This window comes from Danio aesculapii, chromosome 16, assembly GCF_903798145.1.
Source record: "Danio aesculapii chromosome 16, fDanAes4.1, whole genome shotgun sequence".
NCBI classification, from domain to species: Eukaryota; Metazoa; Chordata; class Actinopteri; order Cypriniformes; family Danionidae; genus Danio; species Danio aesculapii.
The window spans coordinates 18,801,665-18,820,060 of record NC_079450.1 but is presented as its reverse complement, the minus strand read 5'-3'; the positions used below and the strand labels follow the sequence as shown (position 1 = coordinate 18,820,060).

The 18,396-nt window shown below is 35.0% G+C and overlaps 1 protein-coding gene across 1 annotated transcript; it reads right to left on the bottom strand.

Annotated features, from left to right (window-relative positions):
• Nucleotides 1-10,463: 10,463 nt before the first annotated feature.
• si:dkey-23o4.6 (retinol dehydrogenase 12) lies at nt 10,464-17,980 on the bottom strand. Its single transcript, XM_056475299.1, has 7 exons — nt 17,770-17,980; nt 16,734-16,868; nt 15,821-16,012; nt 15,583-15,744; nt 14,018-14,137; nt 12,287-12,491; nt 10,464-11,076 (listed from the first exon to the last, which is right to left on the bottom strand). The coding sequence occupies exons 1-7, from the start codon at nt 17,834-17,836 to the stop codon at nt 10,971-10,973; spliced, it is 987 nt and encodes a 328-aa protein (XP_056331274.1). The 5' UTR covers nt 17,837-17,980; the 3' UTR covers nt 10,464-10,970.
• Between the last annotated feature and the right edge of the window lie 416 nt (nt 17,981-18,396).

Here is an 18,396-nt window from a genome sequence, read left to right as displayed (position 1 = left end):
GCCATAAAATAAATCTGCTGCTTCTGACGCTATTGCTGTGTCTTTAATAAAACGGAATCACCCCAGGGGTTGCACATAAATCGAAAGGCTGATGGCTTGTTATTTGCATGTTTTTTTTCTTATTATTATTATTAATATAATATGAATATATATAATATGGTAACAATGTTACTAATAACTATTATTTTGTTCTTCAGTAGGTTATGGATAAAATATGGTCATTCTAATAGTTTAATAAAATGAATTTGACTTTTGGAAATCACCAAACGACCCCTCCTCATTGTCCTGCAACCCTCCTGGGGGAGTTAATGCACTGTGAGTTAACAAGAACTAACATAAACAACCTCCTTTATCATTAATTAATGTTTACAAAGATGAATGAATACTGTAAGAATGCATTGTTCGTGGTTTGTTCGTAAATACATTAGCTCAAAATCATCAATGGAACTTTATCAGACATTTTTACATTCTTTAACAGTTCTTTTTAAGAGTTAGACATTACGAAAGCTTATTATGCCCTCTTCACAGTAAGTAAATAAAAGATATAAACTCCATATATGAACAGGAATGTGTCTCTCTTGTCTACTTGTTATCCAACTGACCAAAACACATCTAAAACCAGGTGTAAACATACTATGTATCCCCTAAGCCATTTTTAACAGTCTTTACTTTGTGCCAAATAGCTTAGAGGTGGTATATGTGTGTGTACAGGAATGCTTGTAAATGATAAAGAGACCAGCACCGACCCCTGAGGCACTGCAAATCAGACCGGCTCTAGTCCTGTACACTAGTCCATTCTTTTAAATGAAAGACCTCTCCATGTACAATCATTATCGGTTCTGCTGCATTCCAGCAGTGGAAAACTGAGCAGTTAAGCTGAATCCGATTCCCTGAGAGCTGGTGAAGGGCTGGCTTTAATGGGGCCCCAGACAGTCAAATGTGGGGTCAGCAGTTGCTGTGACCCCTCGGCTCTCGGAGCAAACCACATTGAGAGTCAGGAAGATGAAGCTTTTATGATGTGTTCAGAGTTCAACTGGTCTCTATTGAGGCTCTACTACGGCCCTCCCGTTTCCCACAAACCTTCCCAAAAGCCTCATCAAGGCATAATGGATGGGGGTTGTGCTCAACATGAACCCCTGGGGGAAAACAAACAGAGATTGCAATGATGACGCACTTTTATGAGAACACAGCCATTCACAGTTATAGAACCGCTCAAGTCTTGATGTAGTATTGATGTTGAGTTGCTGATTTAAAGGGACAGGCGTACAGGTTTGGAATGATGTAAGAATGAACTGTTGCTTTAAATGTGTTTTGCTGGTCAATACTAAGAATATAAAAAATTCTATTAGAAATGTTGTTGTCATTTTATTTTATTCAAGCAATTTTCCACACAATTGTGAGTTATTACAGATATATCAAAATTTTTTCCTTTTTAAATATTTCCCAAATGATGTTTAACAGAGCAAGGAAATTTTCACAGTATGTCTGATAATATATTTTCTTGTGGAGAAAGTCTTATTGTTTTATTTCGGCTAGAATAAAATTATTGTTTTAAAACCATTTTAGGGTCAAAATTATTAGCCCCTTTAAGCTATATATTTTTTCAATGGTCTACAGAGCAAACCATCGTTAAACAATAACTTGCCTAATTACCCTAACCTGCCTAGTTAACCTAATTAACCTAGTTAAGCCTTTAAATGTCACTTTAAGCTGTATAGAAGAGTCTTGAAAACTATTTAGTCAAATATTATGTACTATTTTTTTTTTGATTTATTTTGATATAGAGGAAATAAGATTTCATATAACATGTCTTTAGATAGGAGAGCTGTCTCTAAAAGAATCCCTAACAATAAGCTTTACATCAGGCCACCTGTTTGAATACAAATTTCACATTGGTTACATATAAATTATAGTTCTAATTATGCATCTGATGATGTCAACACATCATGCCAACCCAGGCTCATTCATTGTAAAAAAGTTGACTCAACTTAAAATTTTAAGGGAACAAACTTTAGGACATTTTAGAGTTTACTCAACTTAAATCAAGCGCAGTAATTGGGTTAAAGTTGAGTCAACTCAAAATTGTCCTTTTGCTGTCTTAAAGTTTGCTGTCTTAAAATTTTGAGTCAACTTATTATTTTTTTTTTTAATGATGCGGATATGTACCCAGGTCTAAATTTCTGTAGAACGCAAAATACGTGAGGTGTACATCACACCGCTGTCTACACATTTTGATGATCTTAAATTTTTCTTGCGTGTCTTCTTACCGTGTAAATCCACCAGAGGGTGCAATATACAATACACTTAAGCCGACCAGGGGTGCGTTTCCTAAACAGCGACGTAACTCGCAGCTGAACTATCATGGTACGATGCATCGTTTGGAAAAAAGAACGATGAAGTGACGAATGTTTCCCAAAATGCATAGTTTCTCTGTCGCAGATCCATTGCTTGAACCATGTTAGTTATAACGTAAATCGCCCTTAATGACGCTCTAAACAGGGCGGAGTAACTACTTCTTTAGAGAAGAACCCCATAATTTCTTTGTGCAGATTATATTGTTTTACACAAACATAAATTTTGAATAAAATCTAACAATAGATCTGGTAAAAACATGCACTCGCTTTCCATATTAACTGAAATATATGGTACATATAGAGCCTGTGTTTGCTTTACAAATATTATTGAGAATGACATATCATATTCTAAAACCTGAAATCACTTACAAAATCTAACACGTATTCTAATATCATATATAAATTATATAAATAAATAAATAATGAGGCGATTTATCAAGAAATGAAATTCAATAATTTCTATGTATTAGAAATTTAAAAATCACACTTTAATAATAATATTAATAATTATGATGATGATGATGATGGTGATTATTATTATTAAAGTAGGATTTTTTTTAAGTCTACTTTTACAATTTGAAACTTTTAAACCACAGCAGAAAGTTCTAACCAGCAGGCCCATGTCATATACAGTACAGATACTTACTAAATAATCCACTATAAATTAAAAGAATTAACGTAGGCTATGTTTTTTTGTTTTCACAAGCTTTGGAGACGTAACATAAATTCCGCTTTTAAATAATAGGTCACCTATAGCTTTCGCCATGAAGCTATGTTCAAAATGACATCAATGTTTTCAAAGTGCACTGCGAAGGGAGCACAAGTGTAAACATGAAGATCGCTAAAACTGAACTGTACAAATACTTTGAAAGCAAATTACACCAAAGAAAGCTTTTATGCGGTTTTACTTTTCATAATTCCAACTTTGAATGTTAGAATGTTCTAAATGAATGGTGCATAGAATGGGATAAGTGGGAATAGAACACAGCCAGGAACTATGTTCGTTGGTGCGACGGATTTGGGAAACGGCAAATCAACAAACTATGTTTGTAACAACAGAACTTGCAACTTTAGTTGGCTATTGATGGTTTTAGGAAACGCACCCCAGGCCAGCTTGCGGTTGACTGACATACCCACCTCCGTCCCTAAACCCAACCGATAGTGTTTTCAAAAGAATTCTAAAAAATGAAAAGCAGTCGCAGCCGCATGATTTTGAAACGTTTTCAGGCTGTTGTTTATTTATTTATTTATTGCTTTTGTTTTACCTGGTTTCTGGAACCATTTTTCGCCAGACTTTGCCCACATCCCAAGTCCAACAATGTATGTGGTGAGCCACTGGGCAAATTAGTAACACCGGAAAAGCCGTCCACATGGAGGTAAGGTTGGCAGTATAGCGTGAAAAGAACAGAAGCCATTGGTGGCGTCTTTCCGCCCCATAGCGTTTGTTTTACAGACAAAATGGAGCCAGATGTACCTCTAGGTACATATTTTATGGTCTCCAGAAATGTAGACATGAGTAAGTATCCACAATGAGCCTGTGTTGCAACGTGCAGATTCAACTCTAAAATAACATAAATATATCAGATTTTGGGCTTTGATAGTTTTTTTTTTTTTTGTCTAATGTAAGATTCCTGAAAGAGCACAGTTACAGACGAGTCTCCGCACTGATTCCATGGGCCAGCCTGTACACCAGCAAGTGACCTTCTTGAGCAGAGGAGAAATTATCATGCCCAACAGAGCCTGGTTATTCTCAAGGTTTTTTTATCCTTCAATTTCGTCAATTGGTGATGTTTGTTCCTCGAATTTGTCATTACTGGCTTGCTTGGTTTGGGACTTGTGGAGCTACGTATCAATAGATTTGCTTATCAGTGTTTGGACTTTCAGCACTGAAATTTAAACCACACTGAACTGAACTTCAACTATAAAAAAAACTGGACTGACACTTTCAATTTCCTAGAACTTCTATGTTAAGCTGCTTTGACACAGTTTACATTGTAAAAGCGCTATAGAAATAAAGATGAACTGAACTGAATTGAAAAACATCCCATGTTCCTTTAGTCTGCCTCTATCAATGTGTGTCTGTAGATTTCAGTTACAATACATATTTTATATATTTTTTCTCTAAATGAGTTTTCTTGATGAGCCATAAATTTTCACTTCAGCAGCTCTTTTTATTTCCCAGTCTTTGTATTTTACTGCACTTCTCTCACTGATTTCACCGTTTTCTTTTCTTATCCACATTTTAAAGGTTTTTAGAGAGGAATTTGTTCATAATCTGCCTAATTATATATAATACTTTATTTTACAAAAGTGTTTTTTTTTCAGTATTTTCTAAATTATAGAGGAATTTAACATAATTAAATGTAATTATATCACATTATGAGTAAATATAAATATTAAATATAACATTTTAGAAAACGTGTAATATAACGTTTTAATAATTCCCTGTTTTATTTGCTGGCAGCTCGCTCTCTGCAGCTCTCACATGGTCGCTTACTAAAGCTAAGCAGAGCTGCGCACGCTCAGGACCAGGATGGGAGATCACATGGGAAAGCTAGGTTGCTGCCAGAAGTGGTGTTAGTGAGGCCAGCAGTGGGTGCTCAACCTGTGGTCTGTGTGGGTCCTAACTCCCCAGTATATTGATGGGGACTCTATACAACTCAGTGAGTGCTGTCTTTCGGATGAGACATTAAACTAAGGTCTCGACTTTCTGTGGTCGTTAAAAATTCCAGAATGTCTTTGAAGAACAGTAGCGGTTTAATCCTGGCATCCTGGACAAATTTGGCCACTTGCCTCTGTCCTCCTAACCATCCCCATATCATAATTGGCTTCATCCCTCTGTCTTTGAGGGATTCTGGCACAATATGGCTGCCGTCATGTCATCCAGGTGGATGTCGCAGACTGATGTTGGATGAGGAAATCCCCCCAATGGTTAAAGTGCTTTGAGTGTCTAGAAAAGCGCTATATAAATGTAAGGAATTATTATTATTATTATTGATATTATTTTATTTGTATTATTATTTTTTTTTAGTTTAACTCTGTTTTTATTGAAATAAATTCGTCAGAGAGCCACAGGATCAGATACATAGAATCATTAGACATCAACTGCTCCAATGTGGCGGCAGAATACAAATTGCTCACATTTTCATATATATGAATTTTATATATAAAAAAGGATGAGGAACCTAACTGCCTAATAAATGAAAAAATAGTTTTATACATTTTAGAGACTGCACCTTTACAAAGTTTTGTATCTAAAACCTGATCGATTTCTTGTTTGGGAGGTGCAAGTGGAAAAAGGGAAAATGTATTTCTTATAAATTCGCGTGTCTGAAAATATCGAAAAAAATGAGTTTTGGGAAGGTTACATTTTTCTGATTAATAAGATGATTTTTTATTTAAAAGAGAAAGCGGCTCTTCATTTAAAGGGCACATAGTTTACCTCTTTTTTATGATTTAATATTAATATTATGGTTCTTCTGAGTGTGCCAGTTTAGATTCAGTTTAAAACACAATTCAGATTTTTTTATTATAATGTGTTAAAAAGTGTCATGTTGGGAGCGTGTCCAGAGCTTGCTGATTTAGGGGTGTGTTGCTTCACATGTAGATTAGTTTCGGCTTCCCGCCCAACGTAACAAGGAGGCGGAGCCATGTGTGCTAGTTTCAAGTACCGAGCTTGTACACCGAGACTAATAACCACGCACACTGAATTAACTTTGACTGAGGCACGGGATGCATCGCTCGAAGCCGCGACACGGCACACCAGACACTCTCTGTGGCGCGGCAGAAACATGAAGTGTCCCGAATCGCGCCGTTGTGTGTACCCTGATAGTAACCTATGTTTAGAATTCTAAAATGCATGGCACAGCGTCAGGTACAGCAGCACCTAGTTAAGATCACAGGGAGCTTCTGTGATCGTGAGAAATACAAACGGCTGAAGTGTAAGGTCGACTCAATGAGAAGTACACATGTTTGCAAACCTACCTAAAGATACAACCAATAATTCCGATTAGAGCGATAATGTGGAGAATATTGATCTTGTGTTGAGCCCAATGAGCCTTGCATCTAAAAATAGAGCAAGGGTGTTCCTTTAATGATATCGCTTCGACTCACGCTGAAAATGGCGGACGTGAATCAACAAACTGAGGATATGATGACGCGTCTGTCAATCAATATTGGTGGGTGGGGGGACCGCACTCCTACGTAAAGTTGTGGTCGATCTGAAAACCGCTCCAATTGGTCCACCGTTTTTTTATGTTGTTAAATTGAAAAAAAAAGCACTGGGTGTGTTTATTTCACCCCAATATGACGGTCTATACACTATACATGCACATATGTCTGTCCAAACAGCTTGAAAAGTAGATTTTTTACCATAGGTGCCCTTTAACACGGCTTCCTTTTACATGAGGCTGTTGGAGACACATTGCTCACACATCCAATGCTTTCATAGATTGAGTTCAGCTCTTGACAATCATGCATTATAGTACTAAACATGATGGAATAATGCTTCATGTCCATTATAAATAATGTGCTAATACTACAAGCTAAATACACTGAGACTCATGAGTTTGATTGGCCTAGTAATGGGTTTTTAATTGGATTTGATTTGTATACTCTGATGTAAGGCATGAGGGTATTGTCAATTGAGGTCTTTGATTAATCACTTTTTCTGACTAATCGTATTTACATGAACACATCTTGGTCCTGCCGAGGTGCAAAAGTGGATTTGTGTGGCACTATCTGCCACGCTACGCACGTTATTACCACTCAATTATTATCAGTGATGTGCACACAAAGAAATGAATACAAGAAAATGACTCAGCTGTTTGGAAGGCAATTTCACACAAATGATGCCCGCGAGGAAACTTGCTCAGGGACAGAGGCTCAATTGAGGAGGCACATTTGTTTGCTAGCAAGGACGTTATCAGGAATTCTTTTTTAGACAATTTTTTCCAAATTGGTATTCTCATCTATTGTGTGTGTGTGTGTGCGTGTGTGTGTGTGTGTGTGTGTGTGTGTGTGTGTGTGTGTGTGTGTGTGTGTGTGTGTGTGTGTGTGTAATGCAATTCAAATAAGAAAACTGTCATTCCAATGGATATCTTTTTTATAGATGTGAATACTGCTGCATTAAGAACTCTCTGTATGTGTGTGTTTTTTATACTGTGTATACAGTTAAAGTCAAAATTATTTGCCCTCCTGTGATTTTTATTTATTTTCTATATTTCCCAAATGAAGTTTAACAGAGCAAGAAATTTTTCACAGTTTGTCTGATAATATTTTTTTCTTCTGGAGAAAGTCTTATTTGTTTTATTTCGGCTTCACTCTCAGAAAAAAATGGTACAATGTAGTACCAAAGAAGGTACAAACCCTTGTCACTGGCGCACTACCTTTTTATGGGACAGAATTGTACCTTAAGACAAAGAAACAAATTTGTACCTATGCAGTTTGTACCTTTTAGGTCATGATTTGTACCATGGTAAACAGAAATGTACCTTTGGTTTTTAAAACCTGCAGATACATTATTGTACCTTCATCAAAGGTTCAAATCTGATCCATGAAGGCACCGACTACAGACAAGACACTACAGACAAGACACTTTGTACATTAACAGTGTCAAATGTGTTCCTTCAAGAACTATTTAAAGGCATTTTGCTATATCCAAAATGCGTCGATTTATTTTCAGTAAATATAAAGCATCAAATACATTTGTAATCAGTGTTTTTAAAAAGTTTCTTTTTGTGTAAATACACCTTTTCCATTTACAATAAAGAATAAAAAATACTTTAACATAAATCAAAAGATCTATTTTTTCTAAACATTTTACAACACTTTTCACAATAATGTTACAGAAAAACATTCTCCCATGTACAATATAAAACATTTTTTTCTCCAATTTTCACACAATACCTTTGTAATCACATAAAAGTTAATTAAAATAACTTAATTTTAAAATAGAAATAGAATTATGCACAAGTTTTGTAATGAGATATGCAAAATGTTTAATTAGTTTACAATACTAAAATGTCTGCATGAACACTTTGCATATGAAGGACTTTTGCCAGCTACCGTGCGTAGTGGAAAGCAAACGGGTGCAGATATCAATAATAAATATGTATTTATCAGGAAATGCTCACCAAATGTTTATTATAAATGCCTTAAATGTTCAGTTTACAAAGAGTTTTATATTTTACCTGTTGTTTTGTATTATAGAACTTAATAATTATTGTTTACGAGTTTCTTTAAACATATGCTTTTAAATAATGATTCATGTTTTAATATGGAAATTATTTATAAAATCACTTTGCCATTCAGTAATATTTATTTTCATAGATATTGTGATAAAGAAGTTGTCCAACACTTATGTACCTTATTTATGAGAACAATTGTGTACCTTCATTTTAATTGTACCATAAAAGGTACAGAACAGTATCATAAGAGGTCTTTTCTGTACCATATAAGGTACAACTTATACAAAGGTACAAAACTGCTCCTTAAGGAACATTATTTGTACCACAGTGTACCTTTTTTTCTGAGCGTGTAGAATAAAAGCTGTTTTTTTAAACCATTTAAGGTCAATATTATTAGCCCACTTAAGCAATATTTTTATTTGATTGTCTACAGAACAAACCATCATTATACAATAACTCACCTAGTGTAACTCACCTAGTTAACCTAGTTAAGCCTTTAAATTTCGCTTTAAGCTGAATACTAGTGTAGCAGATGCCAGCTAGTGAAGTGCTGTGCAGGTAAATCACACTCCTCTGAACTGTGCTCTAGCGACAAACGCTAGAGGCCATGGTCTTTAGCCTCCTTGGTAAAGCAACCAACTCCCATGAGGAAGGTCACCGGTTTGATCCCAGCTCTGTGCGGTATGGGTGGTGTAGGACCGGCAGGGTTACACTAGTATCTTGAAAAATACAATATTAAAAAATACAATATTGTGTACTGCCATCATGGCAAAGATAAAAGAAATCAGTTATTAGAAATGAGCTACTAAAACTATTATGTTTAGCAATTGGAGAAAAAAATATACAGAGGGCTAATATTTCAAGAGTCTCAATAATTCTGACTATATTTATGGAGAAATTTTATTACTTCTTATCAAATTCATATTTATAAAGCATCAAAATAATCAAGTAACTTCAATATCTTTGATTGTGACTTTGTAGCTTTGTTAATAATTGTGGGGAAAAAGTCAATGAAGGTAAAAATAGAAGTTGGATCATTTTATATTGATTTTAGTGTCCCTGTTACATAATTGCAGTTGTAAGCTACAGTACACCCACATCACAGGGTGATCCTGGGATGCAGTGTCTGTTTTGTTCGTTCCATATTTTCTTTGAGTTTTCAGCTGACCTGCAGACCAATAGAGTTATTAAGGTGGGGAGAAATAGCATGCAGAAGTAAAAAATACACGTTTACGCCATCTAGTGGTTAAATGGTAAAAAATAAGTTATAAAGCACACTGGACACTTCTTTTGTTTTGAAGACGAAGAAGATGAATTTTGCAGGATTATTTAATTAACCCAGTGGTTGAGTTAAAAAATATTTGGTGCTTTGTTGGGTTATTTTTGACATTTATTTGATTATTTATTAATAACTCAACCCGTTGGGTTAAATACTTGGTGCTTTGTTGGGTTATTTTTTTTTTACCTTTATTGGGTTATTTATTTAATAACTCAACCAGTTGGGTTAAAACTTTTGAATTTCCACAGTCAACTGATTTAACAGAGACAGTACAGCTATATTATTATGCGTACGTGATTTATTTATTATTATTATTTTTTACAAAGTTCTTTTAAGTTCTAACGCAATATTGTTATTTTTTTTATCAAATTACCTCTGCTGCGTGTCGTGTTTTTTTAAATTCATTTCACCAGCATTCTTACTTATTGATGATACACTTCACAGCCGATCTAGGCTATACTAGATGGATAAAAACGTTTAAGTGTGTGGAACTTAAAATGTAATGGAAATAAAGCATTTTCAGTATTTTTGAAAACGGTATGTTATTTATTTACACAGCAATAATTATAAAATTTATAGTACTACTAGTAATAGTAGCAATAATACCAGAATGGAAAAAAAATAACATTTAATCAAAATAACCCAATAGGGTTAAAAATAACCCATAGTTGGGAAGATGTTATAATAACCTAAAGTTGGGTTTTATGTTGGGATATTTGTAACCCAAGTATTTTAACTGAGTATGTGCTAGAATGTGCTGGAATGAATGAATACCGAGAATAGATTTTCTCATAAGCATAACACGATGTTGATTGGTAAACAAACAGGCCATCATTTGAATCTTGCTTTTTCGCCAAAACTGCGCACTTTTAATGTATCTTACACTATGTACAGATGATAAGAATGTGACCAAGTACTTTTAAAACACAGGCACATGACTGTGCTCCGTTATTCTTTTTCAAGAATAAAAAATCCCCTCAGTGCTGTAAAATATGAATCTCCCGAAGCAAATCCCGTAAACTGCTGTGACACAACATCTGCCATGACTTCCTGTGTGTGTCCTCTGTCGGATAGAGATTTTTAAGTCACAGGTGTCACCACTAGAGGAAGCACTTGAAATTAGGAAGAGCTCAGCCTCAGTTCAACGTGTCAGTGCCTGTTGTTCAGTCCGACCAGCCGAACGCTTTCCTCCCATAACCTTCTTGCCACCAAATCGTCTTTTCCTTCTGGAGCAGGGTCTTTTTCAGCGCAGTCACTGCACAATAGATACAGAAATCGTAAATTAACTGTAAAAGATAGACTGTAGACATGATATATTGGACATATTTGGCTTTTAAGATTGAAGCTAAAATTGCATAGGTAGGGCTGCTAACGTCTTCCAAGGATAACAGTCTACACAGTAGTGAGCATGAGCTGGAGCCATGGTATTGAAAATACAGTTCCATTTTTATTAAACCTTTAATTGATGTGTAACTAAATAATTTTGTGTGTTGTTTGGCACACATTCCTTTCGTTTTTTTATAAAGAGTTTGTGAGCCATATGGCACTTAGCCACTAGAGGGCGATCAAAATATTTTGGCTTCACTTTTTTCCAATACAGCAGCTATGCCTCCATCCAAAAATGTAAATTATACTCATGTGAAAAACTGGAATATTGATAAAACCTTTTCCATCCAATGAGTGAAAGAGAACAAAATCGTCACAGCCCAATAAACTGTCATCAAAAAGAACTAGAGCCTAAAGTTTGTTGACAAACTTTGATGTTGGCTTGAGAAAGGTAAGGTAACAAAGTGGTGGGTGGTGAGGAGGGGGTGTTGAGGGATTTTGGTCCAATGTTAATGGAATTTAAAGTCCCTATGTTTTAAAATGGAAGTTTCTTCACTATTGTAAGTCAATGGGCAAATTTAGGGCACTCTTGCACCCCAGTTTAATATGTAGATTTACACAGCTTGGCAGCCTTTTCGATTGTGGAAATTCAACATGTTTCTACGAATTTCTCTTTCAAAGTTATGATTCGTCAAAGTTAGGTTCAATGTTAAGTCAAAGAGATTTTTCAAGTTTTCTGAGTCAATTTCTAGAAAACCAAAAGCCAGATCAGTTCAAAAAGATATAGCAACTTGGGTCAGACTAGTCTAAAGGTCTGGCCGAAGTTTGGTGGTCATAGCATTAAAGCCCTAGGAAGAGGAGTTGGTTATTATTTCTCAGAAAAAGGGATAATAACAAGTTTAAGTAGCATAACAGCATGTTGGCTTTCTTAAGAATGACCAAAACAACATTTCAGATGTTTTACAATGTTGCCAATCCCATTGAATACATTTTTATTTGCATTTTCAAAATTATTCACATCACGGCCTTACCATTAAGCACATCTTTATGCAATAATCCAAAATGCACATAAAAATAGTTGGATGGATACATAGCTATAGTTTTTTAGCAATGTATTAACCAATTTGTATTGCTTTTACCTGAAGTAGCAACCAGACTTGCTCTCTAAGCCCTCAGTAACAGCACAGTAGATCGTGGTCTGTGCTCCCTGCCAGGGAGTCTTCATCAGCAGCATGGAGGGCAGAGATAGTATAGTTTTCAGCATGGGAAACCAAGACAGAATATGGCGACTCAGGTCCGTTCGAATCACTCCTGGATGCAAGCAGTACGAAGAGACTCCAGTACCTATGAAAGCATACGGTGAGATTTAAAACAACACAAACAACAAAAGAAACATCATTTTTAGTTTGTCAAGCAGTTGTTTTTGACATCTCACTATTCACTCATTTAAATATATAGGAGTTGTTTTTGAATGGCTGAAATAATACTAATACTTTTACCTAGACTTGACATTGATGGTTAAAAAAAAAAACTTGGTAACTCTTAAAGGTGTACTTAGTACACAGTAATGCACAATAGTAGTTACAATTAATCATATATAATACATGCAAATAACCTTAATCATATAGTAAGTACATGTAATTAATCATCACTCAGTACTTAAATGAGTAATTACACTGTAACAAGGACACAAAAATAAAGTGCAACTACAAACTTTTAAATCGTATGTATCGGCACTAGGGGGAGGGCTTGGAATCAAGGAACGCAAAGTGCTGAATACAAGAGGTTTATCTGAATAAGAACTCTTGAATTAAACATGGTCATAGGGTTACAAGGTAACGTTGTATTCTAGAATAGGGTAGAGCGGGGCACAAAGTAACACTTTTTGGTTTTGGCTAAATAATGAACAAAGTAATGGGGTTAGACAAACCATGTTTTTTTACCAACAACACACAAGCCTCTCCTATAAATGAGCACTAAACGTATGATCGTTGGACCTATGGTTTTTGTGCAGTATTGTCAAAACTGGCAGGAGTAAAAATATTACTATTTACCCCACCTGCGGGGCAAGTTGTAAAAGACAGAGGGTTAGTTGTAACACATGCTTAAAAATGCAGATTTCACAGTTAATTTCATTCCTGTTTACTGTAGCTATATTTCCTCTGTACTTAGCACAATTTATTTTTTTATTCTACATAGCACAGTATGTTGATTTATTTATTTATCTATTCAAGAAACACATTTGTATTTATTTGCATTATTATCCATTATTATCCAATGCATTTATTTGAATTGTTGGCAATAAAAAAATTCTATTAAAAAACATATTAAAAACATTATATATAAAAGGTTCTCAATGTAACACTCAAAATTCAACAATTATTTTGTTAGTTTAATTGGTGTCCAACAGTGTGCTGCTTAATTGTAACACCTTGTTACAACTAACCCCGCTGTGTCGTATTTGTCTTTAAAACTGGCTAGCAGTCACTGAGTTTTTTACATTTTTCAAAATAGTTCCATTTTTTAGCCTAGAAGATGGTAATAACAGCAATATAAGATATAAGACTATAATAAAAACACTTGTATGCTGCAAAAATGGTTTCTCCTGTGTTTCTCATCCAAATATCGCCAAACTTTTTCAATAATTGGCAGGAATTGGCCAACACTGTGGTGAAAACCTTGGAAGCATGCCATGGTTAACCCTGATCAAATACCTTAAAACGCTGTGTTACATTTTATCCCACATACTTTGTGCCCCGCGCTCCACTAGTATCTACTTCGTAAAGCAAAAACAAAGAAAATTTGTTAATTGATTTGCATATTTACACTGCAATCTTGTATACTATACCAAGAGCTGTATTATATCCTACCTTTCATCCTTCGGGCAAGTTCTCTGGAGAAAAGCACATTGGCCAGTTTACTCTGTTTATAGCTCACAAAAGGACTGTAAGGCCTTTTGTCAAAGAACAGGTCATCAAATTCAATCTTTCCTGTGGGAAAAACAGTGACAAAAATTGATATTTTTTTACAGCAGATAGTTATAGGAACTAGTAGCCACAAGGCCTGGTTTCTTGAGAACTAATTATTTAGCTGACCATTTTGCTGGTGCATTCACACCCTCACATTAAGAACTCTTAAATGATGTAAGCTAATTGACGGCAACATCGAATGTTGCATTCAACAAAAGTACCAACTAGATGATGGAATGTTAAGTGTTTCATGACAATGAGACATTCATTTCCATGCGTCATAAACCTTATTTCTTTTGGTGATTTTATTTTGTATAGAAATAACTAATGTTATTCAGTAAGAATGCATTACAATTAACTTTCTGTTTATCATAGAATCCTGAAAGAAATGTATCATGGTGTTCAACATCGATAACTATCAGAAAATGAGTAGCAAATCGGGATATAAGAATGATTTGAAGGTTAATGTGAAGTATTGGTGTTTTTTAGATTTATTTTTGGAATTTTGGCATATATTTGACATGACAGTAGCTTGACAGGAAATTAATTGAAAAGAGAGAGGAGGGTAGGATCGGAAAATGTCGTCAAGCCGGGATTGGAACTTGAGACACCCGGAGCGCTGCCGCTCCATATGTTGATGTTTAAAATGCAACATTACAGGAATAAATTACACTTGAAATTTATCCATTTTAATTACTGCTTTATCCACTTTAATTACTGCTATTTTATATTTTAATAATACATGATAATATTCGTTTTTTTTATTCAAATAAATGCAGCTTGACCCCAAAGTAATAAATATAGTCTAGTCTGAAAGTATCAGTATCAGTATTTTAGTCTTCACTAAATATCTATAAGCCTGTGTGGTACAAAACAATGACAAAATTAGCATTTTGAAGATATAAAACAGACATAAATATGTAAAGCTTGTAGTTTTTCACTAAATCAGGGGTGTCCAAACTCGGTGCTGGAGGGCCAGTGTCCTGCAGAGTTTAGCTCCAGCTTTCTTTAACACACCTGCCTGGAAGTTTCTAGTACACCTAGAAAGAGCTTGATTAGCTGATTCAGGTGTGTTAAATTGGAGTTGCAACTAAAATATGCTGGACAGCGGCCCTCCAGGACGGAGTTTAGACACTCCTGGACTAAATGCATCAACGTTTTATTTCACGTCACCTTATACTTCAGTTTCTCATCAAATCTTGACCAATCAAATGCTCCCTAGTATCTGACATGCCCCACCCCCTTCAAGACGCTTTTCATTTGCTTTTCTTTTGATGTGCTTGAGCTCAACCACTCTCACTGGCAGAGCTGTGATTAAACAAAACGCTATTGGCTGTTTTTAAAGGGGAGGAGCTACAATCTGTCCCACCCTCTCTTCGTTTTTCAGTTGAGATTACGTCAAACATCAAATAAAAAAATGCACATTTCAGAGCACATTACGGGACCTTTAATGAAAAGAAAATTACCACCAACATGTGCAATACTGGACACGTTAACCACACGGCTGGGTGAGGATCTCTTCAGCATTCCTAGCAGTAGATTGGTCAAAAGAAAATGTCCCAAGTGATTGACCGCCAACTGTGTTTCAAATCTATCTTCAGTGACACACTTTGGACACATCATGACACCTGTCAGGAAAAAAAAGACTTAATCTCTCTCTCTGTTTCTCTTGCTTTTATAAATCAGTCTATGATGAAGTCTTACCTGCATTGTTTATGAGTATGTCCAGTCGTTCTTCTGTGGCTATGAACTCTTTGGCAAATTCACGGACGGAATAAAGAGAAGCCAGATTTAAGTGTCTGATGACTACATTACCATTTCCAGTGGAGTGACGAATATATTCAGCAGCGTTTTCAGCTCGAGTCAGGTCCCGACAGGCCATCACCACTCGAGCCCCTAAATGCACACAAAGTCAGTTTGAACGGGAAGCTCAGGACTTGTTGGACTTGTTGGACTTGTTGATATACCCACTCAAAAGGAATATTGAGTTGGCGGCAGGGCTTTCTTTTGCACATCATTCTCTCATACCAAACTAACAGTAAGATGGGCGTGGTTAAGGTTATTGATATGCGGTTGCTATGGCATCATGATGTCAACAGAAGGATTGCCATTTCAAATGCTGAAGCAGGTGGTCAGACTTTTGTTGTAGATTCCCAAAAGAAACATTTTCAGTAGATTAATTTGCACAGATTAATTATTCACTTTAAGAATAACAATGTGAGCTAGCAAAATAAACAATGTAAATTTTGAATTCACAGGGACTTAAAAGGTCCAAAATGATACCTTAAAGGCACTTCAATGCACTTTTTAGGTATTAATTAGTACCTTGAATGTACAAATGTGGACCTGTTATGTCCCAAAGTGTACCTTTTAAAAAGGTAGCATCCCAGTGACAGCTTTTGTACTTTATCTCTGAGAGTATAGATCAGGGGTGCCCAAACTCAGTCTTGGAGGACAAGTGTCCTGCAAAGTTTAGTTCCAACTCCAATCAGACACACCTGGGCTAGCAAATCAAGATCTTACTAGGCTTTCTAGAAACACCTTTGCAGGTGTGTTGAGGCAAGTTGGAAGTAAACTCAATTTGTACACCCCTGATATAGATCTTACAGTCTCATACCTCTATAAGCCATGTCTTTTGCTGTTTCCCTTCCAATCCCAGTGTTGGCACCAGTGATCACAACTGTCTTTCCATCCAGACGAGCATGACTTTTGCAGACCCCACCAGCTATCCATTTCCGCAGCAGCATAAAGCCTGTATGGAAGATAAAACCAAAGCTACATAAACAAGGATTCAAAATGGTCACTCTGATTCTTGAAAACATGTTGATATTTTCGTGTTTAATGTGTAATATAATAAGTATTTTGGATGGCTGTTATTTGTTTAGGGGTTGATCGCTTATGCTGACCAAGGTGCATAATAATACAAAATAATATGTATATATATAATATGTTATAACATATTATAACATAAAACATATACTTGTGAAATAATGGTAAAAACTACAATAACATTTTTATTACATTTTTCATAGCAATGCAAAATCTTTAGTGTCATTTGTCCTTTAGAAATAATAATAACCTGAATAATAGAAATAAATAGATAATATCAAATGAAGAATGAATAGATTCATATTAAATTCTTATTTAGTTTCTGTATAGTTTCAGCGGGCCTTATGAAGGCAAATTTAAGACTTTAACAAACCAAATGAATAAAATATAATGAGTTCCCTACTTTTAAATTGAAAGTTCACCCAATTTTTTTCCTCTCTGTGTAAAAACTTAGTTTTACAGCACTAACTATACTTGCATTAAAAAAATTTTTACCATCTAACAAACTTACAAAAAAAAGATTGACTACAATTTTTTATAATAAAGTATTAATTTATAATAATATTCATATAATATTATTTATATTCACATTATATTAACACTGAATTAAATATAAAATAATGAAATATTCATCAATTGTTGCATGCATTTAATGCCATAAAACTTAAGGATTAAAGATTAATGATTAACTAATTAATAATTAACTTACATTTTAGGCCCTTAACTTGTGAAGCAGCTTAAGTTTTAAGAGAGAACACTTTTTATATTAACTAAAGATTGTAATAAAGCACCTGAATATATATAGTTAAAAAAATGTAACTCACTGATCGCCAGCAGCGCGAGGACAGCGCCATAGTTCACTCCATCAGATGATGTGCCCGGATCCCTCATTTCGCATGTAGAAGTAAACAACGTGAAGAAAACCCTCTCACGTTGTGTCCTCTCTGTGCACAATGCTATATATAGGGCTTGACTTAAGCAACTTAAACAGAAGCTTACCTGCTCTGCGCTTCGGCTGGTTATGAAACTTTTATTATGAAACGTTTATCTCGGCACAATTGAGAAATGATTAGTTGTCAGATTGTAGCCTAAGTTTAGAAGGCTATTTAGGGCCTATTCTACTTATGAAAATGGTAAAACGTCTATTGAGCTGTGGATATTTTGAATTAAAGAAAGCAGCTTTGCATTCGATGTCATTGTGATAAATTATTAATTATATTTATGTACGATTAACTAAAACATGCGGTTTAAACGAGTCATTTGTTCGACAATATATATATATATATATATATATATATATATATATATATATATATATATATATATATATATATATATATATATATATATGTGTGTATGTGTGTGTGTGTGCGTGTGTGTGTGTGGACTGAATACATCTTTTGAATGGTTTTGATTCGCTGAAAGAACCGAGTCATAAGAGTCGTTTGTTT

What these genes read in the sequence shown, in the direction of transcription:
- si:dkey-23o4.6 (XM_056475299.1), bottom strand. Translation starts at nt 17,836, where the DNA reads ATGAGGGATCCGGGCACATCATCTGATGGAGTGAACTATGGCGCTGTC. An exon ending in CCTCGCGCTGCTGGCGATCA is followed by an intron (nt 16,869 to 17,769) that starts GTGAGTTACATT and finishes TCTTCCATACAG; the next exon opens with GCTTTATGCTGCTGCGGAAA. An exon ending in AAAAGACATGGCTTATAGAG is followed by an intron (nt 16,013 to 16,733) that starts GTATGAGACTGT and finishes GTGTGCATTTAG; the next exon opens with GGGCTCGAGTGGTGATGGCC.